The 15,033-nt window shown below is 39.4% G+C and overlaps 1 protein-coding gene across 3 annotated transcripts in view; it reads right to left on the bottom strand.

Annotated features, from left to right (window-relative positions):
* CBL (Cbl proto-oncogene) overlaps nt 1–15,033 on the bottom strand; it is a 106,774-nt gene that overhangs the window by 27,894 nt on the left and 63,847 nt on the right. For all 3 annotated transcript variants that reach the window (XM_003910827.5, XM_021926629.2, XM_021926628.2), the window contains 7 exons: nt 8,566–8,712; nt 6,378–6,534; nt 5,447–5,568; nt 4,279–4,416; nt 2,295–2,382; nt 1,817–1,948; nt 1,402–1,605 (listed from right to left, as the gene is read on the bottom strand). In XM_003910827.5, the coding sequence (XP_003910876.1) occupies nt 1,402–1,605; nt 1,817–1,948; nt 2,295–2,382; nt 4,279–4,416; nt 5,447–5,568; nt 6,378–6,534; nt 8,566–8,712 (988 nt within the window). The remainder of the gene's footprint in view (nt 1–1,401; nt 1,606–1,816; nt 1,949–2,294; nt 2,383–4,278; nt 4,417–5,446; nt 5,569–6,377; nt 6,535–8,565; nt 8,713–15,033) is intronic.

The following is a 15,033-nucleotide window of genomic DNA, read 5'->3' on the forward strand; positions in this document are numbered from 1 at the left end:
TCCTAAATAAAACTATTAGCTCCTTGAAAGCCTTGTCTTAGATTTCTCATCCCATATAGCACTCAACCATCTAGCACAACAAACACTTTGAAAAAGTAACATGCATTAATTGTAAAAAATTCAAATATTCCACAGAATTTAAGTGCTCTCAATTTCTATCCTCAGAAATAACAGTGATTAGTTTGGTATGTAGTCATCCAATTTTTCTATGTATATCCTTTTAAAAAAATTTTTTTACAGAAATAAGTCACGCTACACGTAGTATACAATTGCTTTTTATTTATGAGACAGGGTCTCACCATGTCACCCAGCCTAGAGTGCAGTGGTACAATCACAACTCACTCCCACCTTGAATTCCTGGGATCAAGCAATCCTCCTGTCTCAGTCTCCAGACTAGTTAGAACTACAGGCGAACACCACCATGCCCAACTATTTTTTTTTTAGGGGGGCATCGGGGCAGTGGTGGTGAAGATAGGGTTTTGCTACGTCGAATTGCTGGGCTCAACTGATCCTCCAGCTTTGGCCTCCATAGTAGTCAGAACTACAGATACACAACACCATACCCAGCTTTTTTTTTTTTTTTTTTTTGGAGTTGGGAGTAGAGATAGGGTCTCACTATATTGCCAAGGCTGGTCTCAAACTGGGCTCAACTGATCCTCCAGCCTCAGCCTCCCAAAGTACTGGGATTATAGGCATGAGCTATAGGCATGCCCAGCCCCAACTTTCTAATGCCAAGACTCCACTAAAAAAAAAGGGAACCGAACTTATTCTAGTTGCATTAGCAAAAGAGGATCCAGTTCTTTTATTTCTCCATCATATTCTCCACCAGGGGATATGAATAAAGTCTTAGTCCTAAAATACAGACAGTATTGGGCCTTAAGCTGGAATGCCTGGTCACAGATGCAGCTCACAGATGCTTCAACCTACTAGCTGTGTGATCTTAGGATCTTAGTCCTAAAACTTCGGATCTTAGTCCTAAACTTCGGATCTTAGTACTAAAATACAGACAGCATGGGCCTTAAGCTGGAATGCCTGGTTACAGATGCAGCTCACAGATACTTCAACCTACTAGCTTGAATAAAAATAAAAATTTTTTTTTTTTTATTTTTTCTGAGGTTGCAGTGTGTGATCTTCGGCAAATTCCTTAACCTCTTTGTGCCTCAGTTTCTTAATCTGTTAAATGAGGGTAATAGTAGTATGTACTCATGGGGTTGTAGTAAAGATTATATAAGTAAAAAACAAGTAAAGTGCTTAACATAGTATCTGTCATATAGTAAATGCTCAATAAATATTAGCTATTAATACTACCTATCATTGTAGTTTGCATATCATTAAGTGTTTTACGTCTTTAGAACATAAACTCATAATGGATTTAGCCAGTCTCCTAAACTGCTGTCTTACCTTGGCACCAGCCAATTCCTTCATCATGAAGAGAGTATCATCAGCTCGTTCATCGTCATCATCATCATAATTTGGGGAGGGAGCTCCCTCTGCTCCTTGCCTCAACAGGCTGCCACTCCCTCTAGGATCAAATGGATCTACCACGATGGGTTCAGTACCTTTAATTTCACATCGGCAGAAAGGACAGCCCTGACCTTCTGATTCCTGCAGAAGAAGCAAGAGATAGTAAAAGATGCATCTGAAAATATTTAAAATATTAATCTGCTAGAAAATACATTTCCTAGAGATTAAAAGAAAGTAAAAGTTTAAACCTAACCCCAAAGCCAGACCACCCCTTATATCAGTAAAGGCTATATAATACCGAATTCTCCAAGGTGATTACATAGCTGAAGAAAGTCACTGTTTAGATCCATACCTGCCAGGATGTAAGACAGGATGTGCACATGAGGTGTCCACAGGGCTCAATCTTTACATCCTTATCATTTTCAGCACATATTTTACACAGCTGGAATGTGGAGCCCATCTCACAGTATAATTCATATTGTTCCTTTAAGAAAAATTAAGAGACTATTAGTTGAATAACTGCAATCATAAATGTTAACAACAGAAAAAGTGAAGACTTGCTTCCTATACAAATTTTGCTTATATAAAAATGTCACAACAGTGGTTTATTTTCTCCCATTAAACCAGAAAGCATCTAGTCTGGGTCCTATTTTAAGCTCCAGGGTTTAAAGTGAAACCACATACACACAAATTCACTAATCTAGTCAACAGTTTAAATTCACTAATCTAGTCAATGGTGTTCCAATCAATTCAATTATGCCATCAGTTCTATAAAGACTATACTAAAGTTTGTGTTCAGTGATATGGTTATAATGTAAAACAAAACTCACCTGGGTCACTTTGATATGGTCTTGGGGAGTTGGTTCACATAAGCCAGTCAGATCAGGATTCTGATTTCGTCCATCAGGAAACAAATAGCTGTAAAGAGTAACCAATCTTGGGTTTTATTGAAGCCAATTTACCAGTGCTTGCTAATATAGACAAATGGTATCTGGGAGTTCCTCCAATCTAAAAGGGCAACTTGGTGTAAGTATAAAGATAAATCTTACTTCAAAAAAATAAATAACAGAACAGTTAAAAGATATTCTCCAAAAACAAAGATATTCTCCTTCTCCAGGTAACAATGCCATAGGTTCTATCTTTTAATCAAGGGGTTGGTTAGCAAAGCTTTTCTGTAAAGAGCCAGACAGAAAATCATTTAGGATTTGTAGGCCACATTAGTCTGGGTCACATATTCTTCTCTGATTGTTTTTTTCAAAATGACTCTTAGGAAAAACTATCTTGGCTTACACGGGGAACAAACAGGTAGCCCATGGGTCACAGTTTACCAACCAATTTTTAATCAATGGATGGCCACCATACAGAAATTCTTTTTTTTTTTTTTTTTTTTAGAGATAGATTTTTTTTATTTTTTCTGAGGTTGCAGTGAGTGATCTTGGTTCACTGCAACCTCCACCTCCCGGGTTCAAGTGATTCTCCTGCCTCAGCCTCCCAAGTAGCTGTGATTACAGGCACTTGCCACCACATCCGGCTAATTTTTTGTACTTTTAATAGAGACAGGGTTTTGCCATGTTGGCCAGGCTGGTCTTGAACTCCTGACCTCAGGTGATCCGCCCGTCTCAGCCTCCCAAGCTGCTGGGATCACAGGTGTGAGCCACTGAGCCCAGCCTAAATTCTTAATTTAAACTGCATTTGCTTTTGATCAAGGACCTGAAATACCTTTATTTACAGGTTTAAGAAAATGAGAGACACTAATTTAAAAGCAATGTAACAAGATGCAAATTAAGCCACTGAGATCATCTACCAGGGAGATCCAGTTTCTAGCATCAAACTGTTCTGACATTTGGGACAGCACTTCTTTTTTTTTTTTGAGACGGAGTCTCGCTCTGTCGCCCAGGCTAGAGTGCAGTGGCCGGATCTCAGCTCACTGCAAGCTCCGCCTCCCGGGTTCACGCCATTCTCCTGCCTCAGCCTCCCGAGTAGCTGGGACTACAGGCGCCCGCCACCACGCCCGGCTCCTTTTTTGTATTTCTTAGTAGAGACGGGGTTTCACCGTGTTAGCCAGGATGATCTCGATCTCCTGACCTCATGATCCGCCCATCTCGGCCTCCCAAAGTGCTGGGATTACAGGCTTGAGCCACCGCGCCCGGCCGGGACAGCACTTCTTTCAGACCCAATGCTATCATAAGTAAAAGATAATATATAATACAAAATGTATTTTCCTAATCACTTTAAAACACAAGCTAGTTTTCTACCACCTGGTCAACTGTTAGTATTTTTAAGTGTTTACCAACTGATAATCAATTTGAATTCTCAAAGGAATAGCAATTCTGGAATAAATAAGGACTTAGTTATAAATAGCAGCATAGGTTGCAAAAGTCCAAGGCCTGAAGAAATGTTGCTGAACAAAAATGAAGTGAGGATGAAAGCAGATGAAGGCCACCGAGGCCTATGGCCATTAGGAACATTGAATCACCTGAATGCCAACTAAATAACTGGTCAAATTTCCTGCTAATTGGTATATTTTAAAACCCAAAATAGGCTTGAAAATAAGTTAACATTTGGAAAAAAAGAAAAAAAGATGAAGTTTATTTATGGTAATAACTGAAGCGGTAGAGAATAATTTCACTCATGGAATCCCTAAAAAAGAAAAACAAGTCTTCCAGGACCTGAAGGTCAAATCAGTATCATCTGTTAATATTTTCCTGAATCTTAGTCTATAGTTTAAGAAACCTGGAATAAAGTCATTAATGATGAGGTTTTACAGCCCCTAAGTTCCTAGACTCTAACAGATGGTATGCAGTAGGTACTCACAAGCCTTCCCGGAAGCCATCAATCAGTGCTTGGAAGAGAGGTTTATTGTGAGGGATTGTCTGGAGAATGTTCCCATCAGCAGTAACATACCCAATAGCCCACTGACCCAGACGAGTACAGCTCAGCCGGAAGATGTAACTATGAACAGAGACAAACAGAAGCTTTAGTAGATTATGCTGGTATTAGGGTGGAAGGCAAGGCAAGATACAGACAAAAATCAAAAGGACCGTCAAGAATAACTTTTTTTTTTTTTAAAAAAAGACAGAGTCTGGCTCTGTCATCCAGGCTGGAGTGCAATGGCATGATCTCGGCTCACTGCAGCCTCCGCCTCCTGAGTTCAAGTGATTCTCCTGCCTCAGCCTCCCGAGTAGCTGGGACTACAGCATGTGCCACCATGCCTGGCTAATTTTTGTATTTTTAGAAGAGATGGGGTTTCACCATGTTGGCCAGGCCAGTCTTGAACTCCTGATTTCAAGTATCTGCCCAACTTGGCCTCCCCAAGTGCTGGGATTACAGGCATGAGCCACCACACCAAGGCAAGAATTAACACTTCTCCTTAGCTTCAAGTCAGTGACAAGTAAAAAGAAAGAAAATATTTTTAAAAAGAGAGTAACTTCCTCCATGACTCCACACCAGAAGCAAACAACACATAAACGCAATTCTTTTTTGTTTGTGTTGGTTTTGAGACGGGGTTCCACTCTTGTTGCCTAGGCTAGAGTACAATGGCATGATCTCGGCTCACTGCAACCTCTACCTCCCAGGTTCAAGTGATTCTCCTGCCTCAGCCTCCTGAGTAGCTGGGATTACAGGCACCTGCACCACGCCTGGATAATTTTTGTATTTTTAGTAGAGACAGGGTTTTACCACATTGGCCAGGCTGGTCTCAAACTCCTGATCTCGTGATCCGCCCGCCTCGGCCTCCCAAAGTGCTGGGATTACAGGTGTGAGCCACTGTGCCCGGCCATAAACTCAATTCTTAAGTGGCCTGAAAACATTTATCAAATTATAGGATCTGAATTAAGTCAATACATCTGATAAAGAGGTATCAATCCTATTGCAGAATCTTGGCTATTGTGAAACTAATAAAGGCCATGTTTCTTCTATACTAGCAGAAGTCTCAAGATAACAAAATTCAGAAGAATAAACCTTTTTGCTTCATTGCACTGACCTGCCAGGTTTGTGAATGAATTTCTGGAGCCGAGCTTTCACTTCGTCATACGTCAAAAAAGCCATGTAGCCAGGATGAGTTACAGCAAGGCTGTTCCAATTCCTGAGCAAAGAGGACCAGGGCTAAAGAAACGAGATCAATCACAGACTATTCAGATCAGACGTACAACCAACTCAGAGGGCAATGAGAAACAAACAAACAAACAAAAAAAACACCACCACCAACTCTTAATTCATTGTCAGAAATTTTTAATTATACCATCACTCAGAGGGAAGACACACGTGTTTGGGAGATTAAAAACTCTGAAAAGCTATGAAGAAAAGAATATATGCTTATAGGGAGAAACTTAATACAAAATGAAAATTCTAGAATTTGTAAAGCAGCTCTAATTAACAGTAGTGGGGTTGAACAACAACAAACTGAAAACCAGGATAGGGCCTACAGGTGCAACTAATAAGTTTCAAATAAATGTGTATGCAAATTGGCATAGACAACACCAGAAAAAGCATTATTTTTAGAGAAAAAGAAAGGAGTTGTTTTTGAAGTATCTAAACATCTCAATATTAACAGTCAATTTTGATAAAACAGGAGAAAAAGTTGCAAACATACACAAATATCCAGTATCAGAAAACTAATATATCCATATTCTGGCCATTTTACAAACATTAAAATGATAAAAAGAAGAATATTCAATAACAAGGAAAGATGTGAAGAGAAGAAAGCAGGTGGTATAGCTGTCATTTTCACTATATATACATACACACATATATTTTTAATACGAGGTAGTTTTAATCTTTTTTTGGCATAGTTCCTAAAATGAATTAAATACTTTCACACAGACAAAAACCCCAATTTTTTTTTTTTTTTTTTTTAAGTTTTCTCTTCAGAAAAGTAGCAGTAACCAGTTTAGTCAACTTTTTTAGTATCCTACCTGAAAGAGTCGGGTAAAGATGTCAAATTCAAAAACTGAAATATAATCATTGCAGGTCAGATCAATAGTGGATTTCAGAGCCATGGCCTCCAGCCCAGAACTGATGGGATGCACTTCATGTAGAGCCTGTCGAAAGCTCTTCCAAGGGACTATTGTCCTGGGATGGGGGTGGAGAGGAGACACAAAGTGAAATAACAGAGATAATTCCAGGCATCGCCATAATCAAGCAAAGGAAAGAGAGCCACATTAAGTTCTCAATACTAATTTCAATCCTCTTAATTCAAAATACAGGTCAGCTTCTTTAATATAGAAAGAAGGGGGCCGGGCACTGCGGCACATGCCTTCAGGAGGCCCAGCACTTTGGGAGGCCAGAGTGGGCAGATTGCTTGAGCCCAGCCTGGGCAATACGATGAAACCTTGTCTCCACGAAGACAAACAAACAAAATTAGCCGGACTAATTAATTAGTTCCAGCTACTCTGGAGGCTGAGGTGGGAAAATCTCTTGAACTTTGGAGGCGGAGGTTGCAAGTGAGGCAAGATCAGGCCACTGCACTACAGCCTGGGCAACAGAGTGAAACCATGTTGCAAAAAAAAGAAAAGAAAAAGAAAAAATAATCTACAAATAAAGACGGGGTCTTGTAATGTCATCCAGGGTGGTAGTCTCAAACTTCTGGCCTCAAGCAATCCTCCTGTCTTGGCCTCCTAAAATGCTGGGACTACAGGAGTGAGCCCCTGTGCCTGGCCAAAAATAAAAGCCATTAAAGAGAAACTTGGGCCTAGCACGGTGGCTAATGCTTGTAATCCTAGTACTTTGAGAGGCCAGGGGGAAGGATTATTTGAGGCCAGAAGCTCAAGACCAGCCTAGATAACACAGCAAAATCCTGTCTCTGTAAATTAGCTGGGACTGGCAGCACACACATGTAGTCCCAGCTACTTGGGAGAACTGCTTGAGTCCAAGAGTTCAAGGTTGCAATGAGCTATGATTGATTGTACCACTGCACACCAGACTGGGCAAGAGAGTGACATCCTGTCTCAAAAAAGAAAAAAAAATAACACAACAAAAACCAGAATATTTATATTTATACTTAAAAACAAGCTTGACTCATAAATCAACCTACATAATACATATAGACAATACAGCAAAATGGAAAAGGTAAGCCACAGCCTAGGAGAAGATATTTGTAATGTAAGTATTTAACAAAGAACTAGTAACCTATAATAAGAAAAAGATAAACCACTCAATAAGAAAATGGGCAAATCAGAAATAGGAACAGGCAAGTCAGAATAAGAATCTCGACTGGTCATAAAGGTAAGAAGAAGCTCAATCTCCCTTCTCATCAAGGAATATAAAGCAAAATATTACACTAATTCACATCACCAGCGTTAGCTAAATTATGGGGCTACTGTAAAATATGAACTGGTACAACCATTTTGGAAAGAAATTAGACAATACTTAGCAAAGCAAAAGAAGTAAAACCCCAAGACTTAGTAATTCCACTCCTATGTATGTAAATAAAGACAATTTCTTGCATATGAAGACAACTTAGATACTGTTCACTGCTGATAGCAAATAATGTGAAATATATATGTCCATTAAGGGCAGAATGGGGCTGGGTGCGGTGGCTCATGCCTATAATCCCAGCACTTTGGGAGGCCAAGGTGGGCGGATCACGAGGTCAGAAGATCAAGACCATCCTGGCTAACACGGTGAAACTCTCTACTAAAAATGCAAAAAATTAGCTGGGCATGGCGGGCGCCTGTAGTCCCAGCTACTTGGGAGGCTGAAGCAGGAGAATGGCGTGAACCCAGGAGGCAGAGTTTGCAGTGAGTGGAGATCGCACCACTGTACTCCAGCCTGGGTGACAGAGCAAGATTCCATATCCAAAAAAAAAAAAAAGTGCACAATGGCTGTGGAGAGAAAGGGAAGAGCATTCAAAGAGCTTAATCTGCAAAACTATTTCTTAAAAAAAAAATGAACAGGGCAAAACTTAACCAAATATTTAACCACAGCTAGGAAATACGTACACATATAGTTTCTCAGAGAGTTCCTGAATGTTAAATATTTCAATAGTAAAAAAGTAAAATAGTAAAAATAGTAAAGTAAAAATAGTAAAAAAGTAAAAAAGTAAAAAAAAAAAAAAAAAAAAGTAAGCTTTATTCATAGTTCAAATTCATTATTGAGACTTACTTTTCCCCAAAAGCTTTTCTCCAAAATTCTGCAGCATCTGCTTTAGTAATCCGAAATGTGTCTCCTTGAAAGAGTCCACTTGGAAAGATTCCTTTTAGCTCTGCCAGCATGTGGCTGAAGATGAGGGACAGTTTGGTTAGGTTTCGCCTACAAATGATCAGAAGTGCAATAATTAAACACAAAAAATTATTTTTATTTTAAATGCACCAAATTCACCATACAAGATGTATAATTAACATGAATATCAAAATACATTTAGAAAGAACCTCTTCAAATATTCTTTCTGGCCAGTATTATTCAAGGATATAAAAAAGTAGAGAAAAGAAATGCGCCGTTGAGAATATTTTTACATATTCAGTGATATTGTTGTCTTTGTTTAAAGAAGGGTTTTAGAAACTTTTTGTTCTAAGATCATACGAAAGATACAAATACAATGGAAGAAATACTGTTGCATTCACTGTCTCCACTTTTATCTCCTCCATTCAAACAGATACGAAGTAAACAAGAGAAAAAATTTAGTCATATATTTTAAAGCTCTAATCTTGAATTAATAAAGCTTAATAGCTAAGCACGAACATGGACAAATTCACTTTTTAAGGATGACAGGTAAGAGAATTCAACAAATAATAATCACTCTATCACAAAAGAAAAAAATGATAGGAAACCAATGTATTATTTCCTGCTTTGCAGGTGTATTTATCAAGTATATTTATCATCATATAACATATCTAAATAAAAGATAGTCTTAATAAAAAGAACTTTTTAAGTATCCAGACCTAATAAATGTCTCCTTTCACTAAATCAGACCTTAAAGAGATAAATTTTACCCAAACTCCTCTTCCTTTACCAAAAATGAGATGCTAACATCCAAACCACACAAAAATTTCTACGTAGTGCATATGCTACTGTTAACAATTAGTTAATTCTGTTCTCACAACCTGTTTAATGGATATGATTATAAAGACGTCACACAGGCCAGGAGTGGTGCCTCACGCCTGTAATCCCAGCACTACAGAAGGCTGAGGCAGGCGGATCACTTGCAGTCAGGAGTTCAAGACCAGCCTGGCAAACATGGTGAAACCCTGTCTCTACTAAAAAATACAAAAATTAGCTGGGCATGGTGGTGTGTGCCTATAACCTCAGCTACTTGGGAGGGCTGAGGCAGGAGAATCCCTTGAACCCGGGAGGTAGAGGTTGCAGTGAGCTGACATTGTGTCACTGCCCTCCAGCCTGGGTAACAGAGCGAGACTCCATCTCAAAAAAAAAAAAAAAAACAGGCTACACATGATATAGATACTATTACACTAAACAAGCTACTGAATACATGTGTCTATTTTTCCTTGTCCCAATAATTTGTATTTATGTACTCAAAAGTTTATTCTTGTTATACAAATGTACTATAAAAATTCAAGTCAAATCGTGATCAATTACTGATTGCCTAACAATCCTCTACTAGGAATAGATTTTTCTTAATGCTATACTGGAAGGTCACCATCAGTGCTATCTTTGTCTTTCGTGGATAAAATGCAGCACCAAATTATACAAGTCTCTATATCCATGACTTGTTCGAAAAATGCTATTGAAATCTTTTTTTGGCCAGGTGCGGTGGTTCACGCCTGCAATCCCAAAATTTTGGGAAGTCGAGGCAGGTGGATCACCTGAGGTCAGGAGTTTGAGACTAGCCTGGCCATTTCTACTAAAAATACAAAAATTAGCCGGGAATGGTGGTGGTGCATGCCTGTAATCCCAGCTACTTAAGAAGCTGAGGCAGAGGTTGCAGTGAGTTAAGATCACGCCACTGCACTCCAGCCTGGGCGACAGAGTGAGACTCAGTCTTTTTTTTTTTTTTTTTTTTTTAAGCACTTACCCAATCTTTAAAGTCCATTAACTGTTTTTTTTTTTCCTAGCACTTTGAGATCCTTTGATTATTGTTTAATAGAACTTCTACCATTTATCAAAGAGAAAATAGACAAGATCAAGAATATATCACAAATGGAATATGAAACAGGTAACTTGAAAGAAACCCTGCAAAGCACAAGTTAATCCCAATGAATTTACTTTCCAGTGTTCAGCAGGACCCTAGACTGCACAATCAGCAGCTTGAGGCTCAGACGTCGACATCTACCTAACATTCTGTCAAGCAGTAATCCTTCAACTAGATTACTGAGAACCTACTGTGTGTGTGAAGAACTACGCTAAACAGTACAGCGGGATAATGAATGAGATGACAGAAAAAATAAATATGTATCACACTTTTGAGGTTATACCAGAGCTCTTTCTGAAGCAAACAGGTTTGAATTTTACTTCTTCCTGAACATCTTTCCTTAGGTTTTGCAGTATTGTCTTCTCTTGGTTCTCCTACTTCCTTCTGTTGTTTCTTGGCTTTTCTCCCCCATCATCTTAAGCGGTATTTCCCAAGAATTTGCTCTCTGCTATTTTCAGTTCTTTCTCTGTGTACTCTCTTCTCTTCCTTTGCAATCTTAGGGCTTTAAAAGCTACTTAGCAAACGATGCCCAAATCTTAGGCCTTGGTAGTTTTTTTATTTTTTATTTTTTTTTTTTGAGACGGAGTCTCGCTCTGTCGCCCAGGCTGGAGTGCAGTGGCCGGATCTCAGCTCACTGCAAGCTCCGCCTCCTGGGTTTATGCCATTCTCCTGCCTCAGCCTCCCGAGTAGCTGGGACTACAGGCGCCCGCCACCTCGCCCAGCTAGTTTTTTTTTTTGTATTTTTAGTAGAGACGGGGTTTCACCGTGTTAGCCAGGATGGTCTCGATCTCCTGACCTCGTGATCCGCCTGTCTCGGCCTCCCAAAGTGCTGGGATTACAGGCTTGAGCCACCGCGCCCGGCCGGTAGTTTTTCCAACTATCTACTCTACCACATTTTTCCGCCACTCGAATGCTAGCACCTCAAAGCAACATGTTCAGAATTAAACTAATCTTTCTTAAATCTGCTCTTTCTTCGTATTCTTTACTTCTGTATTTAATGACAACACCACCTTACTTCCCACAGGTTCAAAACCTGAAGAATCTTCTTAGCTTCTTTCATTTACCTTGTTCTCCATATCTAATTAGTCAATTTGTTGCCAATCTGTGGTCATTCCTACCTTCGATTTACGTGGTACTGGCCTAATGTAAACTCCTTGGTAATAATTAAAATTAAAATTCCAGTCTTGGAATTCTGTGTCTTCAGCGTCTCTTCCTATGCATGTACAATCCTTATGACATTTAACTGCCTTTTGACGAAGGGAAAAAATAAACAATCAATTTTCACAGCCAATGGGATAAAATCCAAACTCAGCTTGGATTTTAAGGCTTTCCATTGACCTGGACCTAACCTTTCTAACTAACTTCTGAGTTCTTCACTAGTATGTTCTAGCCAAACCAAGTACTTCACCTTTTCTTACACCTGCCACTCTTCTTTGTTTCTCGGTCTCTGCCTGTTTCTCTGGTCTGAAATAAGACCCAGTTTAAATGTCATTTCTTTAAGAGCAAGCTAGACATAATAAAATACTCCACAACCCCAGCATTTTCTCTGCAGTTCTCTTACACCATCTGAACCCATTCTGCACTATAGCTATCTGTGTACACAATGGCTAAATCTATTTCTGACTTGTATTTATATCCCTCCGGGCCAGGCAAATGGCAGAAATTTCTAATGATCAATATACCTTCAGAAAACCTTTGAGTGCCCACTATGTGTGAGGCTGGGGGTGAATACGACAACGAACAAAATAAAATTCTTGCTTTTATGACATGTACATTCCCACGAGAGTGTATCAGATGGTAGGAGAAAACTGCTGTGAGGAGGAATAACACAGAGTATGAGAAGCCATGCAGGGTTGCTGTTCAGGGAGGGTAGTCTTAGAGACTTTATCGAGTGTTGCTTTTTAAGCTGAGTCTGAAGTGAATATAGGCAGTGGGTCTTGGAAAAACTGGACCATGCTGGCATCTTTGGTTCTTAAAATAATTTTCTACCAAAAATCTACCAGGTACCTAGCACTATGTTGGATCAAAGATAAAATATGCATACCAAAATAACAAGACACAGAAAGCATTTTTATTTTGTGAAGTAAGCCACACACAAAAAAAGTTATTGACCACAAAGATGTAATGGCACCAGGTACCTAAGAGCAGTTCAAAGTGCTGACTGCAACAGTTACGGGAAATCAATTTAAGACATTTTCCTACTCAAGAATGCATCCCTTCAAAAAGCCTGCTCACATTTCTTAAAACCACCAGAGATGTCCACTCTAAGCATCATACTTCTTAAAAGGAAATAATGAATTTACAAAAGTCCATGAGTCAGAGCATTTTGTAATCAATATGAAGCTATGGTTCAGTGTCTACAGTATACGGGGCAGAATTCAATCAGCAGAATCTGTCTTAACATGTAAAAAGAATGAGGCATGATATAGACATTTGAGTTTACATGGTAAGCAATACTTTAAAAAATTCTGTCAGCAGTTACCTCAACTCATACAATGTGTTCTAACGATTCTCCAAAGATCCACAAAGGAACACAACTGTTCAATTTTTTGTAAATGGCCTGACGACAGAACTTTTCTTTTTTCAGTTCTAGTAGCAGCAAGCAGTACAGGCTTTTCTTTAACACAGTAACACAGTGCTGGGGAAGGAAGTCATTCACCTTCTAATGCCTTCAGCTCTAACCATCTACATCTACTTAACTGCAAATTCTACTCTACAGCTTCCATCTTCCTCTTCTCTTTTCCTCTCACAACTTCCTCATAATCAAATGCTGATTCTGCATGCAGCATCTTTTTTTTTTTTTTTTTAAATTCAAGATTGGTATCAGTTCTTTTCTCTCTACCTCAGGGCCTACCTTCAATGCCAATGTACCTTCGTGCCTCAGGCCCAAAGCAATGTTATGCATTTTCCTGTGTATAATTTCACATAATAAAGAAGTAAGATTTACATATCACCAATACACAAGTATATTAAAAATTAAATGAGCAATTATAGCTATTGTTTTAGCTTCAACAGTAAAACTATAAATACAACTTCATAGGACTCACAATCACCATCTTAAGCAAGACAGGAGTTGAAAAGTGGCCTTTATATGAATGATGAGGTAAACAGAAAAATCTCTCAAACCATTTTGTTTCTACATAGAATACTGAAAAAGTTATCTTGTAACTCTTGCTCAAAAGGTACTTTGAAGAGAAAGAGGAAATAGGAAAACAAACACAGTATGAGGAGATAAATTAATTCCTTCTATTAAAAATGCATGTATTAACATTTAAGACAAGTAAACTGCAGCCTCAACCTCCCAGACTCAAGCAATCCTTTCGCCTCAGCCTCCTGAATAGCTGAACCCACAGGCCACTATGCCTGACTAATTTTTCTTCTTTTTTCTTTTTTGAGACGAAGTCTCACTCTGTCACCCAAGCTGGTGTGCAGTGTCACTTCTTGGCTCACTGCAACCTGTGCCTTCCAGGTTCAAGCAATTCTCCTGTCTCAGCCTCCCCAGTAGCTGGGACTACAGGCACATACCACCATGCCCGGCTAATTTTGTATTTTTAGTAGAGACGGAGTTTCTCCATGTTGGTCAGGCTGGTCTCAAACTTCCGACCTTAGATGATCCACCCGCCTCAACCTCCCAAAGTGCTGGGATTACAGGCGTGAGCCACCGCACCTGCCCTAATTTTTGTATTTTCAGTAGAGACGGGGTTTCACCATATTGGTCAGGCTGGTCTCAAACTCCTGATCTCAGGTGATCCACCTGCCTTGGCTTTCCAAAGTGCTGGGATTACAGATGTCAGCTACCGCACCCAGCCACTTTTTCTATTTTTTTGTGTGTGTGATGGGGGTCTCACTATATTGCCCAGGCTGGTCTCCAACTCCTGGGCTCAAGCGATCCTCATACCTTAGCAGAAGTAGCTTTTTAACGTATATTTTCTGTCTGCAGATAATTTAAAAGAATTTATGTCTTATGGAATTTAAATGAACAGTTAACTGTATAAACCCTATACAGGGCCAGAAAAATTAACTTAATCTGCTAAACTAGTATTATCTATTCTAAAACAGAGATTTCCCAAATCTCAGATTATTAGAATTATTTTACTTGAACAACATTATTGTTCTGAAGAACTAACACAGAAATATCAAAAATCATCCCATCTACTTCAAAATAGTCTCTTAAAAATGGTTTAAAGACTTGAAAAAGTTTATATGATATTTAAAAAGAGAAGGAAACAAAACTTTCATTTTTTTTTTTTTTTTTGAGACGGAGTCTCGCTCTGTCGCCCAGGCTGGAGTGCAGTGGCCGGATCTCAGCTCACTGCAAGCTCCGCCTCCTGGGTTCACGCCATTCTCCTGCCTCAGCCTCCGGAGTAGCTGGGACCACAGGCGCCCGCCACCTCGCCCGGCTAATTTTTTGTATTTTTTAGTAGAGACGGGGTTTCACCGTGTTAGCCAGCATGGTCTCGATCTCCTGACCTCGTGATCCGCCC

Source organism: Papio anubis, chromosome 12, assembly GCF_008728515.1.
Source record: "Papio anubis isolate 15944 chromosome 12, Panubis1.0, whole genome shotgun sequence".
Taxonomy (NCBI): Eukaryota; Metazoa; Chordata; class Mammalia; order Primates; family Cercopithecidae; genus Papio; species Papio anubis.